This window comes from Parambassis ranga, chromosome 5, assembly GCF_900634625.1.
Source record: "Parambassis ranga chromosome 5, fParRan2.1, whole genome shotgun sequence".
Lineage (NCBI taxonomy): Eukaryota > Metazoa > Chordata > Actinopteri > Ambassidae > Parambassis > Parambassis ranga.
Window position 1 is genome coordinate 22,950,437 of NC_041026.1, and position 25,832 is coordinate 22,976,268.

Here is a 25,832-nt window from a genome sequence, read left to right on the forward strand (position 1 = left end):
TTGTTTTTTATACTCAGAACACACAAAATACATGGTAACATTTTATTTTATTTTTCCCTCAAAAACAATGTACACAGTGTACATCCCATTCCCATCCCCAACCAACACAAAGTTGCACATACTACATACAAAACAACAGAAGAATTTACTGTATACAGTACCAAAAAATACCATGCTGCATCCTCCCTTCTCTTGCGGTCTCGTCTTCAGCTGTTTCTTTTTCATATCTTCCTAATATTCAAAGATTTTCTACTTTTCAAAATATCTTTTTCTTAACCGTGTTACAGCAAATTAAATTCAGTTTGCAGATTCAGAGCGATCCTTCACATCAGCATTCAAAGCAATGCTACAGCTGCAGCAATCAAACTTGCATTTTCTTCAGGAAATGCCTTTTCTAGTTCTAGGGTTTTCATTTTTTCTCCCTTACGTGTTGTTGATGGACATTTTTGTCCCATAGACTTCCATTATAACCACATTTTTTGACTGCACAGCCATGGCACTACATAATCATGCATTCTTGATTGTTGGTGATTTACCCTGTTGGTAGGAGGTAAAATTTGCGATTTTTACAGTTACAGTTTTTTCTGATTGCTTAAACACTAACAATGATTCTTATAGCACAATTTCTAAAACTATTAATAGTTATAGCAAAATCACTCACTGAGTTTGCAAAAATAAAAGCCACAATACTGCTTTACACTCAATTTGCACTTTTGTAACACACAATTTGCAAATGTATAAATATAATCCACTTCACAGCACTGTTTTTGCTGAACTGTAAACACAACTCACTGCTTTACACACAACTTCCAAATGATCAACACACTCCTAGTAAAACTATACACATTTATGGCTGGTATTTACACTATTTTGCCAACTGTCTGGCTACACTGTCACATGTGAGAACTGTTTTACATCATTAGTTCACTTTGCAATCAGCATGAGCTCTGTAAATAAGACACAGGTAAGCTTCAGTGTGGAGAACAATGGAGGGAGAAGGAAACTGAGAAGAGTGAGAATTAGAGGAGGATGAGGACATGAGGAAGCAGGAGGAGGACGAAGACTAGGAGGTGAATTTAGAGGAAGAGGACGAGGAGGTGAAGAGGAAGGAGGAAGGGTAAGAAGAAATACAATTACTGATGTCATCGGAGCTACAATAGTGGATCATGTGATCAACCATGGAATGACCCTGAGGGAAGCTGGACACCGGGTTCAGCCTGAGCCGCTACACTGTAGCAAGCATCATAAGGACATATTGATGAGAATGGGTTAGTACAGTTCCCTCACTCTAAGTTTTGTAGGTGTACCATACTCTAATGAGAAAAACATCAATACTGTACATGTAAAACTGAAACTGTTACTCCACAGAATTACTAGACATCCAGCATCTGGAAGGAGGCATGCGAGGATATGGACCAGGCATCATGTCAGGCCTGGATACGGCACTCCAGGAGACATGTTCCCCGGTGCCTTGGACTAGAAGACATTGCATGTGATGTTGATGAAATTCTGTGGCCGGACCCAGAGAGACAATGAGACTGATTTTCTCTCTCTCTCTCTTTTTCAGTGAAATTGTATGTTTTCTTGTGTTTGTTTTGATGTGTGTGAATAAACATTCATACTTGAAATTTGAATCCCTGTGTGTTTATAGAACTATTTATGACAAAAGTTTGACCTCACATGGACAGACCTTGTGCACAGAGAAAGCAAAAGCCAGATGTGTTTTCAGTTACAGTTTTTTCTGATTGCTTAAACACTAACAATGATTCTTATAGCACAATTTCTAAAACTATTAATAGTTATAGCAAAATCACTCACTGAGTTTGCAAAACTAAAAGCAAAAAAACTGCTTTACACTCAATTTGCACTTTTGTAACACACAATTTGCAAATGTATAAATATAATCCACTTCACAGCACTCTTTTTGCTGAACTGTAAACACAACTCGCTGCTTTACACACAACTTCCAAATGATCAACACACTCCTAGTAAAACTACACACATATATGGCTGGTATTTACACTATTTTGCCAACTGTCTGGCTACACTGTCACATGTGAGAACTGTTTTACATCATTAGTTCACTTTGCAATCAGTATGAGCTCTGTAAATAAGACACAGGTAAGCTTCAGTGTGGAGAACAAAGGAGGGAGAAGGAGACTGAGAAGAGTGAGAATTAGAGGAGGATGAGGACATGAGGAAGCAGGAGGAAGAGGAGGAGGACGAAGACTAGGAGGTGAATTTAGAGGAAGAGGACGAGCAGGTGAAGAGGAAGGAGGAAGGGTAAGAAGAAATAGAATTACTGATGTCATCGGAGCTACAATAGTGGATCATGTGATCAACCATGGATTGACCCTGAGGGAAGCTGGACAACGGGTTCAGCCTGAGCCGCTACACTGTAGCAAGCATCATAAGGACATATTGATGAGAATGGGTTAGTACAGTTCCCTCACACTAAGTTTTGTAGGTGTACCATACTCTAATGAGAAAAACAACAATACTGTACATGTAAAACTGAAACTGTTACTCCACAGAATTACTAGACATCCAGCATCTGGAAGGAGGCATGCGAGGATATGGACCAGGCATCATGTCAGGCCTGGATACGGCACTCCAGGAGACATGTTCCCCGGTGCCTTGGACTAGAAGACATTGCATGTGATGTTGATGAAATTCTGTGGCCGGACCCAGAGAGACAATGAGACTGATTTTCTCTCTCTCTCTCTCTCTTTCAGTGAAATTGTATGTTTTCTTGTGATTGTTTTGATGTGTGTGAATAAATATTCATACTTGAAATTTGAATCCCTGTGTTTATAGAACTATTTATGACAAAAGTTTGACCTCACATGGACATACCTTGTGCACAGAGAAAGCAAAAGCCAGATGTGTTTTCAGTTAATACCATCAGTGTGTAGTAGTAATATGATGGTTTGTGTTAACTGTTTGGTACAAAAATACCATTTTTACAAAGGTTTGAAGAGTTAAGCAAGATGTATTAGCTTTTGCAAGAGATCTACAATGTTTTGTTGATTTGGTGTAAGGTTTTTTTATTTGTGTGTAGAGTTTTGCACAAATAGCCAATAGTTACAGAAATGTGCTTAAGCAATTAGAAAAAACTGTAACCCTTTACCTGCAGGCCTGTGCTTACAGATTGTTTACACACAATTTCTGGTACTTGAGACACAATGACCACAACATGTAGCTCATTTATCAACCCCCTGAACCAATTCTGCTAAACTACAAGCACAATTCTTGCTTTACACTCAAATTGCAGTTCTAAAACACACTTTTTTCAAAACAGTACACACAATTTCATGCAGAACATATCTTGTTTTCACAAGGAACACACTGCAATTCAAATATGCATACTGACTCATCACAAGGGCAAACACCCATCACACAGTTTTACAATTAGCAATCAGAGCTTCTGCATAAAAGGGCAACAGGTGAGCTCTTCTGTTTTGGAGCAATGGATTGGTGTATGTACTCTCACTAGAAAATGGCAGTACTGCATATCAATACAGTACTCAATGAGTACAGCAGTACAGTAGCTACCCTTGGCCCCTACAACACCGCCCATCTGATCACATTCCTGGACACCCTACACAACACACTCATTCCACCAGATCAGATGGCCCAGTGCAGCTCAGGTATGTTGTCATTTGGGACAACGTAAGTTTCCACAGGGCTGCTCTGGTTCGTAACTGGTTCACTGCCCATGCACGCTTTTAGTTGTATATCTCCCTCCATATTCTCCATTCCTTAAGCCTATTGAGGATTTTTTTTCTGCCTGGAGATGGACAGTGTATGACCGAAATCCACAAATGCGTATACCTCTTCTCCAAGCTATGGAGGACGCATGTGGAGATATGGAAGCTGATGCTTTTCATGGCTGGATTCACCATGCTAGGCGATATTTCCCCCTGCTTGTGATGTGGATGAGGTGCTGTGGCCAGACCGCAACAGAAGGGAGGATGCAGCATGATATTTTTTGGTACTGTATACAGTAAATTCTTCTGTTGTTTTGTATGTAGTGTACTATGTGCAACTTTGTGTTGGTTGGGGATGGGAATGGGATGTACACTGTGTACATTGTTTTTGCGGGAAAAATAAAATAAAATGTTACCGTGTATTTGCGTGTTCTAAGTATAAAAAACAATATTCTCAAATATTTTACAACACACTTAGGTATGTACTGTCTGTTGTCAGTGTAACACTGAACAAAAAACCAAGTCATGGAAAACACTCCATTCATCATAGTGTTTTACACTGAGCACATCAGTGTTCAGCTGGTTCTTATAGATGTCTAATCATATGACGGTTTGTCATTTGAAAACATAAACCTATTTTGAGAAGACATTGACAAGACAAACAAGAACATTGTTTAGAATGTAATGTTTCATTTTGTAGAAGAATTGAGGGGTTTTGCCCATTGTGTGTGTTATTTTGGATTTGTGTGTAGAGTTCTGAGAATATGAGGCATGCTTTCAGAAAATGTGTGTAAACAATTGAGAAAAACTGCAAGAAAAATGTATCTAAAATTAAGCTTATTCAGCAAAAAATATTCAATTTGCTCACATATAGTAATATAAGTTATAAGTATATAAGTTATGGCCAAATCAAACAGAAAAATTACTCTCAGTAGACAAAAATGTCCCGAACAGTGCACAAGGGTTAAGAAAATCAGAGGTGAGAAAAATGCTTGTTGCACTGCTGAATGGCATTGTGGGTAAAAAGTTTTTTTATCTACCTCTAGTGAAAAAGAAACTAGAAAAGGACATTTCCTGAAGAAAACGGTAGAAAGCGGCAATCAAACTAATTACCTAATATTTGAAAAACTATAATTTTTTTTGAAAAAAACGGCAATCAAACTAAGAAGAAAGAGGGTGAACAATAGTTTGATTGCCTAGCAACTGCAATCAAACTAAATATACAAGTTTTGTATTGTATTATGATTCCAACATTCAAAAATCAACATTACATCAAAGGAATGTGCACACTGGCTATATAGTGACAATCATTTTAAAACATGCAAGTGAACTCCACCTGATGGACATACATCTCTACACATTTGCTCCATCACTTCTGAGAGAAATCAAACTTTTCTCACCGTCTTACAAGGATTGTTTATTCAGACAAGAGCTCAGCAGAGACTGAACCCCAGCACAGCTACAAAGCTTCTAGCATGGACAATGTAAGATTATCTTTGGTAGTCAATTATCTTTTATGCACTTTAGCTTTGAAAGTGCACTACTGCAAACACTATAAATATTCATGTTAAAATAAAGATATGTAAACAAGTGGTGAAAAGAAGTAGATGGAGAGTTGGTGTCTTCCAACCTTTCTGTAACTCTCAGTAACTCTTTAACACTTCTGTTAACTCTTGCATGTGCACTTTCAGGAACTGTTAGCGTTTTGGTACCTCACTTTACAAGTGTATTTAAGCAGTTTAGTGACAACATTACTGTACATTAGCCAGCTTTTGTTGTTATTAAGTTATGGCCTCGTTGCCATAACAACACAGCTAATGGATAATGGCAGCTGCATCTGTCATTACAAAGTAAGTGTACCGGTTAGGTAGTGAGTCCCTGCTGCAGAATGAAGGTGGACCTACGATGATACACTGTGACATGGTTGAAGTAAAAGTGTGGAAGCTGTTGCACTAGACATTGTTATGTTTGTATCTAGAATTATAATGCCCTCCCAGTGTTGCCAAATGCTCACTCACACTATCATCCAAGGGTGTTATTTCTTGTTTTATTGTATTTTAATTATTTTAACTTATTTTAAATGTTTTAATATATTCTTTCATTTATTGTTTTTATTTTATTCCATTGTGCTTTCATATGTTTTAGCATGCAGTTGCAGTTTTGTGGCTACACTGTGCTAGAACACACTATAGTTGTAATTTAATTTAATGTAATGTAATTTAGCACACATTTTGACAAATTGCTATTCTTAATTAGGCCATTAGACTCCAATCATTTAAATATATATATATATATATATATATATATATATATATATATATATATATATATATATATATATATATATATATATATATATATATATATATATATATATATATATATATATATATATATATATATATATATATATATATTTTTTTTTTTTTTTCCATACCAAGAGGCCATTAAGGTTGGCTTGTTGCATGTACAAGGCTGGAAATTCTGCCAGCTACAATATATATCACCTGTTTATAATCGCCAAGTGTTTTATTTTGTTAATACTACACATGAATAATCACCTGAAATGTTAAAATGGTGCATGTATCCTTTCATACTGCAACATTCAGGCTGCCACTGTATGCATCTCCTCTTATAACATGCGCTCCCTAGCAGAGACTAAATTTGGCACTGGACATATTTAACCGTGGGACCATTGTAACCATACAGCTAGGCAGTAAAACACTAAGCAGTTTGACTTCAACATGTCAAAAACTACATCAGTCATCAACTACACACTTTCTTCTCTTCTCAACATCTGTGCACATTCAGTCTGACCTCCTCTCTGATGACCCTCCGCAGGACACACTGAACTCCAGCTCCCAGCAGTCTGCAGCCACTCCCCGGAAGTCTTCTGTCCAACCACCAAAAAAGCTGGTTCAGAGGACCCGTTCCCCAATCCCACCAGCTGACCTGCCGGTGGCCTTGGATGTGGTTCCTCGTTTCCAGGCCTCCTCTGTGGTCGACAGCGACGAGGCTGTGATTATACACAACCATTCAGTGGAGCAGTACCAGCAGATCTACCGCGAAGTTGTTGAGGATTCGCTGAGGTATGTCTGTTACAAAAGTGTGAGCTCTATCATGGATAATCACTGACTAATAACCTAAAAACTGTACTTTTTAATTCATTCATTCATTATTCTCTCAGGCACAAGAAGGGCCGTGAGTGTAGGTACCGTTTGAGCCAAGGACGTCTTCTCAAGCAGAAGCTGTGGGAGAGGTTGGACCGTCCAATGATGACAACATCCACCAATGAAGATGGACTGGTGCATGTGGAGGTGTCATACGGTGCTGGTGTCCATCCTCCTCTCCATCACGTAGACACTACGGGAGAACCAGAGCCATGAAGATTAAATCATAATATCAATCAAATATGATTAAATCATAATCATATTGATTCCCCTGATGAATTCAGAACCAGATCAGGACTTGGGATAATACATATAAATGCTCGTAGTATGTTACCCAAATTAGATCTGAATCTGGCTCAATACCACTGATACCGACATTCTGGTGCTCTCTGAAACATGGTTGAATAAATCAGTCTCAGACAAGGATATTTTCATATCAGGATATAATGTGTTTCGCTGTGACAGACCAAAAAAAGGTGGTGGAGTAGCTATTTATTTTACAAGGAAATTCCATGCCACTGTTCTTGCTTCTCTGTCAATCCAGAAACAATTTGAATTTTTAGCCCTAAAACTTGAAGGGACGGTCTCTCACAATCATGGGCTGTTAGAGACCTTCTGGAGCCTGCAATGAAGCCCTTGCAACTCTATTCAACAAAGTCTCAGAGTTAAACTCTTCTGAATTTGTGCTGGTAGGAGACCTAAACCTTGATTGGCTGACTTCATCCTCAGATAGTTTAAAATCTCTCTGTGATTCCATAAACCTCACACAATTACAGTTTTTGTCTGATTGCTTAAGCACATTTTTGCAACTATTGGCTATTTGTGCAAAACTCTACACACAAATAAAAAACCTTACACCAAATCAGCAAAACATTGTAGATCTCTTGCAAAAGCTAATACATCTTGCTTAACTCTTCAAACCTTTGTAAAAATGGTATTTTTGTACCAAACAGTTAACACAAACCATCATATTACTAAGCAAACAATGTGCCAACTACACACTGATGGTATTAACTGAAAACACATCTGGCTTTTGCTTTCTCTGTGCACAAGGTCTGTCCATGCGAGGTCAAACTTTTGTCATAAATAGTTCTATAAAAACACAGGGATTCAAATTTCAAGTATGAATGTTTATTCACACACATCAAAACAAACACAATAAAACATACAATTTCACTGAAAGAGAGAGAGAGAGAGAAAATCAGTCTCATTGTCTCTCTGGGTCCGGCCACAGAATTTCATCAACATCACATGCAATGTCTTCTAGTCCAAGGCACCGGGGAACATGTCTCCTGGAGTGCCGTATCCAGGCCTGACATGATGCCTGGTCCATATCCTCGCATGCCTCCTTCCAGATGCTGGATGTCTAGCAATTCTGTGGAGTAACAGTTTCAGTTTTACATGTACAGTATTGTTGTTTTTCTCATTAGAGTATGGTACACCTACAAAACATAGTGTGAGGGAACTGTACTAACCCATTCTCATCAATATGTCCTTATGATGGTTGCTACAGTGTAGCGGCTCAGGCTGAACCCGGTGTCCAGCTTCCCTCAGGGTCATTCCATGGTTGATCACATGATCCACTATTGTAGCTCTGATGACATCAGTAATTCTACTTCTTCTTACCCTTCCTCCTTCCTCTTCCCATCCTCGTCCTCTTCCTCTAAATTCACCTCCTAGTCTTCGTCCTCCTCCTCTTCCTCATGTTCCTCCTCTAATTCTCACTCTTCTCAGTCTCCTTCTCCCTCCATTGTTCTCCACACTGAAGCTTACCTGTGTCTTATTTACAGAGCTCATGCTGATTGCAAAGTGAACTAATGATGTAAAACAGTTCTCACATGTGACAGTGTAGCCAGACAGTTGGCAAAATAGTGTAAATACTAGCCATAAATGTGTATAGTTTTACTAGGAGTGTGTTGATCATTTGGAAGTTGTGTGTAAAGCAGCGAGTTGTTTTTGCAGTTCAGCAAAAACAGTGCTGTGAAGTGGATTATATTTATACATTTGCAAATTGTGTGTTACAAAAGTGCAAATTGAGTGTAAAGCAGTTTTTTTGCTTTTAGTTTTGCAAACTCAGTGAGTGATTTTGCTATAACTATTAATAGTTTTAGAAATTGTGCTATAAGAATCATTGTTAGTGTTTAAGCAATCAGAAAAAAACTGTATGACAAAAGTTTGACCTCACATGGACATACCTTGTGCACAGAGAAAGCAAAAGCCAGATGTGTTTTTTTAGTTACAGTTTTTTCTGAAAGCAGTGAGTTGTGTTTACAGTTCAGCAAAAACAGTGCTGTGAAGTGGATTATATTTATACAATTGCAAATTGTGTGTTAAAAAAGTGCAAATTGAGTGTAAAGCAGCATTTTTGCTTTTAGTTTTGCAAACTCAGTGAGTGATTTTGCTATAACTATTAATAGTTTTAGAAATTGTGCTATAAGTCTCTTGCTGAGCGAATGTCCATGTCATTTACCAGACCAGGTTTAACACCCTGCAATATTTATTTTTTACTTTAACCAATCTATTTAAATATTCATCACTAAAATCAAAAGATAGTGGAACACAAGCAGTACAAGCCCACATGGCGTCTTGGCTGGGATGAACAGGGTAAATACAGTTTTTTCTGATTGCTTAAGCACATTTCTGTAACTATTGGCTATTTGTGCAAAACTCTACACACACATAAAAAAACCTTACACCAAATCAGCAAAACATTGTAGATCTCTTGCAAAAGCCAATACATCTTGCTTAACTCTTCAAACCTTTGTAAAAATGGTATTTTTGTACCACACAGTTAACACAAACCACCATATTACTAAGCACACAATGTGCCAACTACACACTGATGGTATTAACTGAAAACACATCTGGCTTTTGCTTTCTCTGTGCACAAGGTATGTCCATGTGAGGTCAAACTTTTGTCATAAATAGTTCTATAAACACACAGGGATTCAAATTTCAAGTATGAATGTTTATTCACACACATCAAAACAAACACAAGAAAACATACAATTTCACTGAAAGAGAGAGAGAGAGAGAAAATCAGTCTCATTGTCTCTCTGGGTCCGGCCACAGAATTTCATCAACATCACATGCAATGTCTTCTAGTCCAAGGCACCGGGGAACATGTCTCCTGGAGTGCCGTATCCAGGCCTGACATGATGCCTGGTCCATATCCTCGCCTGCCTCCTTCCAGATGCTGGATGTCTAGTAATTCTGTGGAGTAACAGTTTCAGTTTTACATGTACAGTATTGTTGTTTTTCTCATTAGAGTATGGTACACCTACAAAACATAGTGTGAGGGAACTGTACTAACCCATTCTCATCAATATGTCCTTATGATGGTTGCTACAGTGTAGCGGCTCAGGCTGAACCCGTTGTCCAGCTTCCCTCAGGGTCATTCCATGGTTGATCACATGATCCACTATTGTAGCTCCGATGACATCAGTAATTCTATTTCTTCTTCCCCTTCATCCTTCCTCTTCACCTCCTCGTCCTCTTCCTCTAAATTCACCTCCTAGTCTTCGTCCTCCTCCTCTTCCTCATGTTCCTCCTCTAATTCTCACTCTTCTCAGTTTCCTTCTCCCTCCATTGTTCTCCACACTGAAGCTTACCTGTGGCTTATTCACAGTGCTCATGCTGATTGCAAAGTGAACTAATGATGTAAAACAGTTCTCACATGTGACAGTGTAGCCAGACAGTTGGCAAAATAGTGTAAATACTAGCCATACATGTGTGTAGTTTTACTAGGAGTGTGTTGATCATTTGGAAGTTGTGTGTAAAGCAGTGAGTTGTGTTTACAGTTCAGCAAAAAGAGTTCTGTGAAGTGGATTATATTTATACAATTGCAAATTGTGTGTTACAAAAGTGCAAACTGAGTGTAAAGCAGTTTTTTTGCTTTTAGTTTTGCAAACTCAGTGAGTGATTTTGTTATAACTATTAATAGTTTTAGAAATTGTGCTATAAGAATCATTGTTAGTGTTTAAGCAATCAGAAAAAACTGTAATAGTAAATAGTTACCATGGTCCTTGGCTTGTGCCATTTCTGCTCAGTTTCTGTGCAGCTGTGTGTTGGAGGAACAGTACTGATCTTCTGTTGACAGTAATGAGCTGTCTGGTACAAAAGCGCTGCCACATGGTTGTGCATAGTATTGCATGCCATAGCATCACCTGCTGTGCAGGAACACTTGTAGTTCTACAGCTCCACAGGACAGCAGTCCTTCAGCACAAGCTGAAAATAGAAATATATGTTAAAATATATACAGTTTAATCATTTTAAAACATATGTTTTAGTAGTTTTAAAACTTATTCAAAGAGTTCCTTTACTGACACTAATTAGTTTGTTTACAATGTATCCCATTGGACCTCCGGAAGGATTGATTGTGGATATTATGAGCATGAGATATGGGGACAAAAGTTTAAAATATTTAAATGTCTGGACAGCTGAGTTAGGTTTCCTATTAGGGGGATTCCTCAAGATTAGAAGAAAAAAAACAGCAAAAGGTTGTTAAAAAAGTAGAAAAATTATGGAAGAAAGAATGTTGTCAGATGTGGAAAAAAGAACTGAAACCAATGAGAAACATGATTCACACACAAAGAACACCAGACTTGCACATCTCCTCTTCTTTTGTTTCCACAGTTGGTGGCTTTGAAGCTGGATGTTTGAACTCAAACCCATAAGGTGTCAAACTGACTACCAGGGACCAAATTTTTTTTCACACTCCTTTGTCCATCACACCTCAAACCTGAGGAATGCACCAATGGAAATTGCAATCATCAACAACCCAATCTGAGCTTATCACAGTAGCTAGAAAATTAATTCCAACAGTTGCAACAGATTTCATGGCACCAGAGGATCTGCATTGTACCTCTCATGTGTCAATAAGACCTGATGCGCCATATGAGGAAGGTTGGCTGAAAGAGAGATCTGACAGGCTTACATTGACACACATATATTGGACACGACACATATGTGCCATATCAGTCTCTCTCACACAAGCTCAATGTAACATGTACACCATGGACCATTCGGTCCCACAAATCGACTCACCGAACACACATCACATAACTGGGAAGATTTGAGCCTATTTATGAAATCATGTCAGCGCATAACAAATTGGCAAGAAACATCTAATCGATCAATTCTATTTTTACCAACACTGCAGTGCTATTCTAGATGCTTAACATCTGTTGTGCACACTCAAAGAGAAATCCAGCTGGTACCTCAAAGCACTTCTAAATCTTTTTTGTTTTTTTTGTCTGATATAATTAGATATACCCATTACAGCCCTACAGGAGGTCACTAAGATACTGGGCTGTTAAATATGATGTTGGCCACATCAAAGATTGAACCTGTTACATTACATTGTCATTAATCCAAAATCTGACTACAGACCTTGCAAGACTCAACATCCACCTAAACAAGAAGCCATTGATGGCATAACACCAGTCTTTGAGTCTTTTAAAGCAGCAGGGGTAATTGCTCCCTGTGATGACTCACCAGTGCGCACACCTTTGTTCCCAGTTCCCAGTTCCCAGAAAATCAGAGATACAGCTCAACCAACAGAATGGTGATTTGCTCAAAATCTGCAAGCACAAAATGCAGCAGTCCTTTTCAGTGGGGGACCTCAAATGCTTTCTTTTTAGTCCTCCAGTTCGTCCAGAGAACTCTGGCTTTGCTTTCCTTTTCTTCTTTTCTTCATAAGAGTTCCACCATTTACAATAACACTCTCAGATAAGGTCTTGAATCATCTCTTGTTCTGGCTCCCGGCACCTCTTTGTTGCAGCATGTTGATGACATTATGACCTGCAGCCCGGCCAGGGAGCAGAGTGAAGCCAACACAGTCAAACTCTCGCAACATCTGGCTCATGGTGGTCACAAAGCCATCTTGTCTAAACTTCAATTTGTCCAGGAAAAGATTGTTTTCCTGGGTCATGTCATTTACTTCTGAAGGAAAGACTCTTTCACCACAAAGAGTAGCTGCAATTCAGAATCTCCCAAAACCATCTACAAAAAACAGATGATATCCTTTCTTGAAATGTGCTTTTCTTGTAGACAATTCATCTCCAACTATGCCATTCTTGAGGCTCCACTTGCCTCCTTCATTCATGGCAAGGGTCTACAAACACACAAAAGCCCACATGGACTCCTGAAGCAGAACACTGCTTCCCTGCACTAAAGCTTGCCTTACAGACCGCTCCAATCTTGGGCCTACCTGACCCTACCAGGTCTTACACTCAGATTACAAATGATAAGAATGAGTGTATGACTTCTGTTTTGTGTTGCAGGCTTATGGGAAAAGATGTCTCAGAGCTGTAGGTGCTGCTGAAAAAGCAGTTATGGCCTTCAGAGACATTGTGGGCTACTCAGATGGTTCCATGTGCTAGATCCATGATTTCACTGAATGAAAATCTTCTTACCTCTCCACAGCACAGTGGCTGAAATGCAACCCACCTACTCTTGGAAATGTTTAACATCACTAACACTAACTAACATCAAATAACATCACTGTCAATTGATGCAATGTTTTAAACTCACCTACCTTTTTTCTTCCCACACCAGATGACTGTGTTGCTGTCCTCCAACAGGTTTGCTCCCCACGACTGGATATACAAGAAACCCCATTAAGACACTTGTGTGATTCTCCTTTTACTCCTCTCAGGACAGATCCCATGTATTTTAATACGGGTTGCACCCTCCAAACAACTTCTCTTTTTGTCCAAACCAAAGCCTTCAGACAAATAAATAAGGACACTATCAGAACCACAAGAAGTTGCTCTACACATAATATAATTTTTATGTCTATGATGTCAAACAACACCTGCTAACCCTCCTTCTGCTGCTGCCTTACCTACTACACGTGAGCCATCCTTTCCTCCTCCTGATCCCTATGCTGGTGATGTAGGCTCGTGTAACCAATTCCTGTTTCAGTGCTCTATAGTTTTTAGTCAGCGGCCGTCTTCCTATGTTTCAGATGAGGCTAAGGTGGGCTATATGGTTAATTTACTGCGAGGCAAGGCTAGTCAATGGGCTACTGCCCTCTGGCAGAGCGATTCACCTGTCCTTCGCTCTTACCCATCTTTTATGGCAGAGATGCATAAGATTTTTGACCACCCTTTGCAGGGCCAAGAGGCGGTTAAACGCCTGCTTGATGTTCGTCAGGGTCCGCGTTCAGTTGCGGCCTACTCTATTGATTTTCGCATCCTAGCTGTTGAGTCTGGGTGGGAGGAATTGGCTCTTAAGGGAATATTTTACAAGGGTCTATCTGATAAAATTAAAGACGAATTCTCCCTCAGGGATGACCCTGGCCCCTTAGATTCTCTTATTTCTCTGGCTATTAAGATAGATGCTAGGCTTAAGGAGAGACAGAGAGAGAAGGGCTTCACCCCTCCTAGGCTAGCTTCTCCTCCTAACCGCAGGCTTCCTGCCTCCTCACCCGTGTCTTCTTTACCTGCTCTCCCACCACCTACTGTTTCCTCATAACCTCCAGAGTAGCCTATGCAGTTAGGCAGATCCAAATTGTCCCCTGGTGAGCGGCTCAGGAGGAGACAGGAGAACCTCTGCCTTTATCGTGGTGAGCCTGGTCATCTCCTGCCTTCCAGCCCAAAAGTGCCGGCTCACCAGTAGACGAGGGAGTCCTGGTGAGCCATACACCTTTCCATTCCCCTTCTCCAAACTCCCTCACTCAGTTTACGCTAGCTAGCTACCACCTGACCTATCCTCTGTGCCCCCTGAATACCACGACCTCCCGATCGACCTTCTACCTGGAGCCACCCTACCTTCGAGCAAGCTATATAAATTCTCTAGGCCAGAGAGAGACTCCATGGAGAGGTACATCACGGAATCCTTGGCTGCAGGCCTCATCAGACCTTCCTCCTCCCCTGTCGGTGCTGGTTTCTTCTTCGTGGGAAAGAAGGATGGATCCCTCCGACCCTGCATTGATTATCGTGAGTTAAACAATATCACTGTGAAGAATAAATATCCTCTTCCCCTCATAGATCCCTCCTTTGAGCCGTTCCATGATGCTAAGATCTTTAGCAAACTCGACCTCAGGTCAGCCTACCACCTGGTTCGCATTAAGGAGGGAGATGAATGGAAGACAGGATTCAACACTCCTCTAGGACATTTTGAATATCTCGTCATGCATTTTGGATTGACTAAGGGCCTGTTTTCCAGGCCCTCATTAATGACGTTCTCAGAGACAAGCTCAACCGCTGTGTTTTTGTCTACCTGGATGACATATTGATTTTCTCCCCCTCTCTGTCTGAACACGTCCTCCATGTTCGCCAGGTTCTCCAACGCCTCCTTGAGAACAGACTGTTTGTTAAAGGGGAGAAATGTGAGTTTCACATGCCCAAGATTCCTAGGGTTCATCATCGCCACAGGCCAACTCATCCCTGATCCTGCCAAGATTAAAGCTGTCGTGGAGTGGCCCATTTCTCAGACCCGCAAAAAGGTGCAACAATTCCTGGGTTTTGCCAACTTCTACGAGGTTCATTAGGAAATATAGTAGAGAGTACAGCTCCCCTCACCAGCCTAACCTCCCCTGCTAGGCCTTTCCTCTGGACAGAGGAGGCTCAGATGGCCTTTTCTGCCCTGAAGACTCTGTTTTCTACTGCTCCTATTCTCATCCACCCTGACTCTTCTCGCCAGTTTATTGTTGAGGTTGATGCTTCGGAGAGTGGAGTAGGCGCGGTTCTCTCCCAGCGGAGTTCAGAAGATCACAAGGTTCATCCCTGCGCCTATTTTTCCCGTCGCCTGTCACCTGCTGAAAAGAATTATGACGTGGGTAACAGGGAGCTGTTGGCGGTGGTTCTGGCTCTCCAGGAGTGGCGCCACTGGCTGGAGGCAGGCTTGATGGGCTCTATTCCTCAGTCGTTTCAACTTTACCCTGACCTACCGCCCTGGTTCACAAAACACTAAGGCTGATGCTCTCTCCAGGCAATTCTCACCAGACCCTCCCAACCCTGAGGTGCCTTGCATCCTCCCCCCTTCCTGTGTTGTCGGTGCTTCTACTCTGGACATACAGACTACTGTCAAGAATTCTCTGGTTGGTCACCCTCCTCCTCACGATTGCCCTCCTAATCGGCTCTTCATTCCAGACCACCTGCGTTCCCAAGTGCTTCTGTGGGGACACTCTTCTAAATTAAGCTGTCATCCTGGAGTTCGCCGGACCCTCCACTTCATCCAGCAACGCTTCTGGTGGCTGAAGATTCATGAGTTTATTAATGCCTGCTCTGTCTGTGCCCGCAGCAAACCTTCCCATCATGCACCTTCTGGCCTTCTCCATCCCCTGTCCATACCTCGCCGCCCCTGGTCTCACATAGCCTTGGATTTCGTCACTGGATTGCCCCCTTAAGATGGTAACACCACTATACTATAACTGTTGTGGATCGTTTCTCTAAGTGTGTCCATTTTATTCCCTTCCTTACTCCACGTTGTGGTCACCCAACCCGAGATAAAGTTACCCAGGCTAGGTTAGTCACTTTTTTCTGTTCTCCATTTACTTAAACCAGACCCAGGAAACGTGAAGTACCTAATTACAATAGAATCTTTCTTTCTAACAGAAAATGAACCAACAGGTTACGTATTCAGGATATCCACACACACACACACACACACATATATTCACCATACATTACTTAAAAGTAGTCAATATGCAAAGGCACTATGTTTGCTTTTTTATTACTAATATGTATGTAAAAAGAATGACAGTTTCAGTGGTCATGTATGTGAGTATAGACTTTTTATGGCCATATTAACCTTTTTATTTTTTCTGTAGATCTAAGTTGATGCAACAGAGCAGCTGTAGATGGCAAAGAGCTGCTCTCTCAATCAAGCATCAATGCCAACAAGGAAACGTCAGAGCCGCTGACTAAATAACCAAAGCAAGAAGACATTGAATATGAGATAATATGTGGATTAGAACAACAAGAAGGACTGGGAGAAGTTTCTACTATTATTATACAAGACTGTGTGAAAAAAGATCCAGAAGAGGACAGCAGCCCCTGTCCCATTGATTCATTCATTGCGTATTCAAGTATTGGAACACAGCTTCAACTCCTCATCCACAATCTCACCTTATAAAGATGAACGTGAAGATGGTGGATCTTCAGCCACTGAGACTGTGTTTGATGATGATGATGATCCATCCATCAAACATCTATGTACGTTTAAAAAAATGTTGTAGAACCTCTTACAGCAGATATATAGCATTAGAGAAATACATGTTAGTGTGATTGAATGTGATGTAGTAAACAAGCATGCCTTTAATGTGGCTTTCATACGTTTATGATTACATAGTAGTGGCCAGAACAAAGGAGCTGTTGAAAGTTTTTTTTTCTCTAGGCAAACATATTATTATTATTATTGGAAAGACAGTCAATAATTAATGACTTATGTCTTTATGTTTCTTTTTTTATTGCTCGGGTGGAAATCTTGCTACAAACAAAGGATGCACTGCAGAGGACCATGCTAGAATTTCCAAGGTAAGAATGGTAGGACTGTGATCAGTCCCTTTCACACAGCTTTATTAATGTGTGAGTGCAATGTGCCTCACCCCTTGTGGAACTCACCAATCAAAAAACAGGCGGCCCACCTATGATTGCACAATCAGTGCGAGTCCTTTAGAAGGTGGCATAAACAATGTGACAGGGGCTGTAAGTGTACATTTTAACATACATACATGTGTGCATAGATTATAATGTTACCTTGTTTCATGCAGGATGACACACTGTAAATCCTTCATGGCTCCTCAGCTTGACTGCCACTCCTTCTTAGAAAATCTTACTGAAGCCTATAAGGATATTCCTGATGACAAGAAGCCTCTCTAACCAAATTGGGCCTCACCTCCAATGTAGAATATGTGGACTCTGCTTTTGGTAAAGTCCCTAAAGGAAGCCCCCTGTCCTACCAGTTCCCTGTGCCATCACTTGAGGATTACAAGACATGGGATAAGGCCGCCCCTCAGCCCCCACTCCCCCTTTTGGGTCACACTTTGGATCCAGCCTCTGATCTTCCTAACCTCAGTGGTAAGGAGCATGAATGGTTAAAGGCCCTGTGTATTACGTGGAATCAAGCACACCATCTAGAGCAAACCACTCGTGGATGTGAGCAGCATAGGTCACAGCAGCCAAAGCGCTTGACGAGCCATTTCAGAGATATCTGTACACTGAAACCAGGGCAGAGCAGTGTGGAGCACGTGATATTCAAGATTAAAAAAGGACCCCCCAGAAACAAGGTGGAACAGATACAAAAGGAAAGGAAGATTGAAGCTGTTCGTGACTACTGTCAGAACATGTGTGTCAACTGGTACTTCTGTGGTTCCGTTGTCAATCCAGTTGCTCCTTGGCTGGGGGCGTTCCTTGATGGGTTGGTGTACGATCCCAAAGAGGAGAGCAGTTTTGGGCTGCTGCACACTAAATGCATTAGTTATGAGACATATATGCAATATAAATTCCTGGTTTGTCGAAACAGACTCTTACAGCTGCGGAAGACTCATCCATGCTACTGGAACATTCAGGGAGAAATGATGGTGACGGGCACGTCGTGGTGTGATCTGTTGGTGGCCTGCACAAAAGACTTTGAGGTTCAGCGCATCTACCGCGATGAGGTTTTCATCAAGGACATGAAGAAGAAGCTGGATGACTTCTTTTTCTCTCAGTACTTGCCAAGTCTTTTATCTTAGAACAAAGTTCAGATGTAGATGTAGAGCATTTTTCTTCTGCAGTTTAGAGCCATATACTGTTGAAAGCTGTACAGGTAGTTTTCCTGAGCCACTCATGAAGCATTACACCCGCTCACCAGTGCAAAACTTTTAGTCTGACGCAGCAGCAACTGACTTTTCTTAAAACATACAAGGACGCAGGAGAGAGGCTTCAGACTTTCTCGTAGTAGTTTAAAGACAGATTAAGACAGATAAAGATGTATGGGGACAACAAGTGGACCAAAAACTCCTGCGCACTGTGTGTTTCCTCTCAGGTGTTGGTTTTACGTTTGGGCAGATCTCAGACTCACTGCTGCCTGTGGCATCATTATTGGTTCTAGTTCTCCTTTGGCTATGGATGCTTTTAATACAAACATCCGTTTTGAGTTTTTATTGATCACGTTTTTACGTTTTACTCTCTAATTTTACCTGTTCTTGGCCTGTGTACATTAAGATTATTTTCAGTTATTGATACATATACACACCGAAAACCTGAAATAAGAGTACTGACTAAGTGAACACCAGACAGGCTGATACATCAATTGTTGCTTTGCCTATTTTTATAGTTTGTTTGGATAAATACAAGGAACAGTTTCAATGGTTACAATGCAAAAAGAGGTTTTCTACTGTACATGAGAACATAAGAAACATCTTTGTTAAAAAAGGCAATTGTTTGTATCTAAGCGCAATGGAGCTGTTGCTCTGTAACTTGCCGTTCAAGTTTAGATCAAAGTCGCATAATGGCTTAAGCTCAGTTGTGTTCTCAGAAGCTGCTGCTCTGGTTTATTGTGGATCACCTGTTGATGAGCTTTAAGAAACCGGCTGCAGAGCTAGTTTGACTTTTTTGTAACGTTTAGGACAGATATCTATCTCTTTCAAAGTTTATTGTATTTGTTTCTAAAATGTCAAATATTTTACAATGTGTGTTTTCTAAATGGGACCACTGTGAACTTTCTCAAAATAAAAAGATGGTGTAATTGCAGTTATGTAAGTGTAGGCCTATTTTTTGACACTCGTACTTTGGCACAAACCTCAATGTATGAGTCCCCAAAAAAATCTTGTATAGAAGGATTGAAGCTTGATGTCTCTGTCCCTGTGTTTGAATGGCAGGAAGACAACATCTGTCCTGCAGCCGAGTGTCCCGAACACCAGGGTCACTATGTAAGATCTTTAAAAATGACATAATTTTATGCTGTTACTGAAAAATCATTTGCCTGTAGGAATTGCCCACATGCAGCAAGTATCTTTCCAGGAAAACCACTAAGCAGCACATCCTGTGCAATTATTCTTAATTTTGAGAATGGGGACCCGCATCTTTCTGTTTCCTGCCTGAGAATTTTGATGCATAAACGTATTCATAACTTACAGTGATTTTTGTGTGTTTAGTGTGACTGTGTAATCACACACTTCACACAGTGTTGCTGTAACAGTGCCGAGTTCTGAGACAGGCAGCAGCGTTCCCTCTCCTTCTGCAGAGGGCGCTGTGTGCGCGTGTGAGTTGGCTTGCTGGACTGTACAGATTTCTTTGGTTAGTCTCAGATGACGTAAAGTCGAACGCTGTTTTGCAGCTGGATTGTGGAAATACCGCACTTCTCAGCAGAAATGCTTTGTCATGTCTCACTCCCTGTGCCTTTTAACGTGTGTGTGTGTGTGACAGCAGTCCTTAGTCAGCAGGACACACACGTTTAGTCACATTCTGTCCTCGCGGGCCTGTTGGCAGACTGACCGGATGCAGTTGTTGTTTTGAAACAAGCAGGTCGCTGCTTCCACGGACACTCGGCTCTGCTCCAGCTCTCCGCCGCATCTTTGTTTTCTTTTCCAATAATGGGTATCAATAAAACGTACATCAGTGTCGGCTATGCCTGCTGTGGCGTGCTCATGGGCTTCTCTGCTTTCGTGGTGTGGAACATCGCGTTCAGTCAGCCGTGGACTGCAGCCATGGGAGGACTGTCAGGTAAACAGTCTGCAGCGACACATGTATATATTTATTCTGGTCTAATGCCTAAAAATCCTGGTCACCTGTATTGCTGCAAAATGTGCCTATATTCAGACAGGTGACGATTTGTTTTTCAAGGACATACAAGTCACCTCATTACAATCTTTGTTTTATTTATTTATTTACATACACATAGCTGGTGTTAACATTGAATGTTTAGATTTAAAGTGGTTTAAAGAGACAGAGATAAAGGAAGACAACTGTCTGAAGTTGCATAAAGTTGAGATAAATGCCCAAAAGTTGCTGAAAAAAAATAGTCTTTAGTATATTCTCTCCCCTGTCTATGAACAACAAAGCTCTAATGTATAATATATAATATAATATAAATAACTATATACCACTGGTGTTTTGCTTGTCTTAAATATGCCAAAAACATACATGTACCTTATATAGGTTTAGTTATGTAAAAGGCAGTAGTATTGCATCCATGCATCTGACCTTTGAGACAGTATTGAGGTTCATATCTCTGCACTTATCTGTTCACTAGCTGTAAAACATACCGTACATGCTACTAAAGATCAAAATGGCTCCTGTTTGCTCTCACTGTCTTCATACCTCTGATCATAAGTGCTGCATTAGCTGTATTGTGGGTGTAAATCGTGCATGTCATCACAGTGTCTTTACAAAGGGCAGAATAGTTCATCACTGTATTCCACATATAGCTCAGGTTCACTGACACACAGCAGATCACTTCCCTCTGTTGTTAGGAATAAAGACAGTAGTGGGCTTTAATGACTCAGCAGTTGTTGACATGCTGTGCCATAGTTCCTCTGCCACTAAAAATGCACATTCATAGTTTGCACAAACAGAAGTTAAAAAAAGTTCACAAACCAAATGCAGGACGGCTTCATGTGTTCAGTTTGGCAGTGCCCTAACTAAGAATGCAGAAAACTCACTTCCCTCTGTGTGCTCCTGCTTCACAGGTGTGCTGGCTCTTTGGACACTGATCACTCACATCATGTACCTGCAGGACTACTGGAGGACCTGGCTGAAAGGCCTCAAGTTCTTTTTGTTCATGGGTTTTTTTTTCTCTGTCCTGGCAGTCACAGCCTTCATCACATTTCTGTGTATTGCCATCAACAGAAAGGAGTGTAAGTTGTTCCACGCGACCTCCCAGTGGCACACATGTCTTTTTATACTGTTGTATGTTCGTCTATTATAGACGGTGATTACAAATAGATGTGTGCCAGCCACTTGTCATTGATTTGCTAATGACCTCTCCCCCGCTACCTGTCAACGCATTGCATTGTGATGTCAGATAATCGCCAAATACTTACCTGTGTCCCTCCCTCCTGCAGCCCTGACAGACCCTCAGAGCCTTTACCTGTCCTGTGTGTGGAGCTTCATGAGCCTGAAGTGGTCCTTCCTGCTTGCCCTGAGCGCTCATCGCTACCGCAAAGAGTTTGCGGACATCAGCATCCTCAGTGACTTCTGAGGGCACCTAATCTCCTTCAACAGCAACTATTCGGACCTTCTGACCTTGGAGAGCACTTACAGAGCACTGTGAAAGATGTAGTAGGACTCAGGAGAGTTAAAAATGCTTTGATCCCTGTTACTCCCTTTGGATACCTCTTGTGTCTTTATTTGCTATCATGAGGCAGATTTGTGATTGATCTTTCAGACAGATTTCATACTTTTTATGTAATCCTTGATATATGTTACTTATATATAATGGATAGGATAGGATATACTAATATCCTACTTTTCCACTGACGCCTAAGTTATGCATCTGCACAAGAGGGAGGTATCAGCTGCAGTTTCATGCTGCAGACACTAGAGGGCATCACTCCTCTGAATATAGCTGCACCTTTCCACTTACATGTACAGTACATGTGCTTGTAAGTTCAGATGAGATGAGGGAATCTGTACATTACAAGGCATTGATAATGACTGTAATGTTTTACAGAAAACAGGCACACAAAATCCTGCATCAACAACATGGCAGCATTTTCAAATAGCACCTCAAGTCCTGGTTCACCTTGTTTCTGAACAATGAATGGACATTTTTAATGTGAAGAATAATTTTTTCCAATATTTTTATCGGTGTAACATAAACAGAAATTTGGTCTTTAATTCAGCAATGATCCCTCTAATATGCATGCATCAAGTCATTTTATGTCCTCATTAGCACCATTTATGGACGTGATTGTTTTGTTTAATTCTCTACACTACTGTGTTAGAAATTATGTATTCTGTGTCCACATGTATCACACGATTGAATGTAGGAGTGTGCGTTTGTACAAGAGTGTGTGTACAAGTCATGTTAATAAATATGTTTTTGACATCTACCGTGCATTAGTGAGCAATAACTCTTCCTGTTTTTAATAAGGGATTTTCACTTTCAGTTCCTCTTGAAGAGGAATTGCTGCCGCAAAACAAATCAGCCATGTGACTTTAATGTAACATGAGTAAGTGTCATGGAGGCAGATTGACGGTGCTACACATTCTTCTTGCCACTTTAACCCTGGGTCAGGAGGGTCAGCATTGGGCATTAGAGTGGGATTTTCACCATGAGTGCAGTGAACCTCATTTCCCACCAAAAAACTGAGCAACGTTTATGAAGAGAAAACACCCTACAGCATTGCAATTGTAACAGCAAACGCAGTCCAATAACCTGCACTTTGAAGTCAGGCAATTATTCCATCCATCCACATTTTTATTTTGTCCCTCAGAGGGAAGGTGGGGGTGGGTGCAGAGCGGTTTTTGGTGCATGATTTTCTTAAGGCAGGCGCCTGATAGAAGGACTTTGAAGTTGATGTAAAAAATATGTGACTGAATTATTACAGCGCTATCAGTGTTTGGGTGACTATAGCTTATAAAGTGATTGTTTATAGAACAATATCTAGTCCTGCATCTGTTGAGGAACAAAAAGTCTTACTATGCTGAGTGTTAAGGAAAGTGAATCTGGCACAGCGTTTGAGTATTTACAAGACTTATCAGTAACTTTGATCCTTGAAAAGCCACCATCATTATTTCACTTTCTTTGTTGCTTTCCTGCATCCTTCCTCTGTGTTTTAAGGACATTTTTTGTGGTACTTATATCTTAATTACATTATACTGGTTTGTTTGTAAGCCCTAGAGTCTCGTAGCATCAAGGTAATTGCGATGTTGTGGTTAAATCGCCATGGTAACGTTTTTTTATCTGGCTGTTATAAACTTCAACATTAAGAAACAGAAAAACAATCCGGCTCACTTTCCACTGAGCAAGCTGGGGGCTTTGGAACCAAATGCGTCCCATTAAGTTTATACACCAGCCTGTAAAACGTGTGTGTGTCTGCGTGTGCAGTGTGTGTAGTATGTAAAGAAAGGGAGGGGTCTCATTTTATTCAATTATGGTAGTCCTTTCTACCCAAATCAAGGAAGGAAGTTGTCTTGACTGGCAGTCTGGCAGAGTGTGGTGAGACTGGAAACAAGTTAGTTTGAACATTCAAATAACCCAAATATCCTAAACATCCTGTACAATTACACACTATGGAGCCACATGAATCAGAACATACAGCAAACAACCTGCAGGGAAAGTTATTCCTTACTCATCAGACAATGTCAGCGCTGTTTATGTTAAAAGGAGCAGTCAGAGAACATTTTACTGCTCGTTCTGTGGGTCAGATATTAATGATTCAATATTCTCTGTGTTAATATGCAGTTTGAGACAAGCCAAGTAAAAATCTGGTATTCATAATCATATCGTTGCATTATATATAGCAGCAACAGGGAGAAGTGCATTTACTTACCAGTAAGTCCAACAGTCTAACAACATTACAACAGTATAGATTATTTGACTTTAGTATATGTAACTTGGCCGTTTTTGTTGGAATTTGTTGTGTACTGTAGTATCAAGAGTTATTTAATCACTTTAAAAGTCAGGTATCTGCAACCTTCATGCTTTTAAACAATCTCATCAGTGTGAGAAGAAGTATTTACAGATTATATATTGAAGTAAACATAGTAGTGTCAGAAAATTTCTCAAGTACAAAGAAGTCCCTACAGTTACACTCAGTTGGTCTCACATGGGTTAAATTTGTCATACTTATATGGAAAGTCAGCCCTAAAGTAACTGTTACTACAGCTGACAAATACATACACAATATTTGTAATACAGTGAAATTCAAGTTAAAAGTAGCATAAAATTAGATATACTCAAGTAATTCTACCATTGACTGATCATCGGTAAGAGCGTCAGAATCAGTATCAGATGAATGAAGGGTTGAATGAAGTAACCGCATAAAGTGTAAATACTTAGTATCTGTACTTGAGTAAAAGCACATTGTTTCTCTGGATGGCTGATGGAGCTGTGGGTAGGGATGCACACGTTTCGCAGCTTCTCCATTGTGAGAACGAACAGTGGTATCAATAATACAAAAATGAAGCATTTGATCTAAAAAAAGACACGTCAGGAGGGGAAAAAGCTAAATGAAAAGCAAACATCTTGAATTGGTCGAGAACCAGATGGCCTCTGACATTAAGAAGTCTCTCTGGCATTTTGAGAAGGCAGTCCCAGAATGATTTCCGAGGAACTTCCGCAAAGCGTGGTACAAAGCCCACAGATATTTAAGCAATATCCATAGCAATTTACTGTTTTATTTACAAACTGAAACATATGTTTGCAGACCTTTGCAGCCCCCTCCCCTCCCTTCTCTCGCTGTTACCACACTGATTTACTGCTGCTCGATTTCTCCCACACTATTTTTCTCTCTCCCCCCTTTCAGCTGCATCTGTCTTTATCAGCTCCGTCCATCATTCATCTGTCCATCAGAACTGCGTTCCCCTGCAGGCCAGCCTGGTGACAGCACAGTAGATGCCCTTACCTTTACACTCAGCTATTGTTTTGTCTCTTGTGTTTGTGTGTGCGATGCTCTCTGCGCCTCTGGGAGCACTGTGAGCTCGCATCTGAAACATTTTAGGGAGACACATATTTGCTGTTTTAGAGCACAAAGGGATATGCCATGGCAGAGGCCGTTTGAAGTGGCTTCACAGGGGGAACCAGAACCAGAGAGAGGGATTTGAGAAACCATAAAGAAACGTTAACGCAATGTAACTTTGGTTAAGGCCATCTAATCTAATGGAAGCGGGGACTGATTCAATGTGAAGGCAGACCCCTTTGAAGCTGGCTCTGCTGATGTTTCTAATGCAATCGCTCTGTTGGAGGAACGCAACATTCCTCTGTACCACGCAGACACTGCTTCACTGTACGTCTGTCAGAACTGGGTGTGTGATAGTGTGTAATCCAAGAGAGCCCAGGTTGACTCTGCTTCCAG

General features: G+C 40.7%; 1 protein-coding gene and 1 long non-coding RNA gene across 2 annotated transcripts; both read left to right on the top strand.

The window, feature by feature from the left end:
* Positions 1-17,025: 17,025 nt before the first annotated feature.
* On the top strand, positions 17,026-18,129 carry LOC114435674 (uncharacterized). Its single transcript, XR_003670601.1, has 3 exons — positions 17,026-17,043; positions 17,330-17,364; positions 17,601-18,129. It is a non-coding gene; the product is annotated as an uncharacterized LOC114435674 (long non-coding RNA).
* A 1,937-nt stretch (positions 18,130-20,066) lies between these two features.
* On the top strand, positions 20,067-22,870 carry slc48a1b (solute carrier family 48 member 1b). Its single transcript, XM_028405552.1, has 3 exons — positions 20,067-20,535; positions 21,501-21,668; positions 21,876-22,870. The coding sequence occupies exons 1-3, from the start codon at positions 20,406-20,408 to the stop codon at positions 22,010-22,012; spliced, it is 435 nt and encodes a 144-aa protein (XP_028261353.1). The 5' UTR covers positions 20,067-20,405; the 3' UTR covers positions 22,013-22,870.
* The last annotated feature ends 2,962 nt before the right edge of the window (positions 22,871-25,832 follow it).

Excerpts from the sequence above, each read along its gene's own strand:
- slc48a1b (XM_028405552.1), top strand. The coding sequence starts at position 20,406 with ATGGGTATCAATAAAACGTACATCAGTGTCGGCTATGCCTGCTGTGGC. Across the intron at positions 20,536-21,500 it reads AGCCATGGGAGGACTGTCAG|GTGTGCTGGCTCTTTGGACA; the intron begins GTAAACAGTCTG and ends CCTGCTTCACAG. Across the intron at positions 21,669-21,875 it reads TGCCATCAACAGAAAGGAGT|CCCTGACAGACCCTCAGAGC; the intron begins GTAAGTTGTTCC and ends TCCCTCCTGCAG.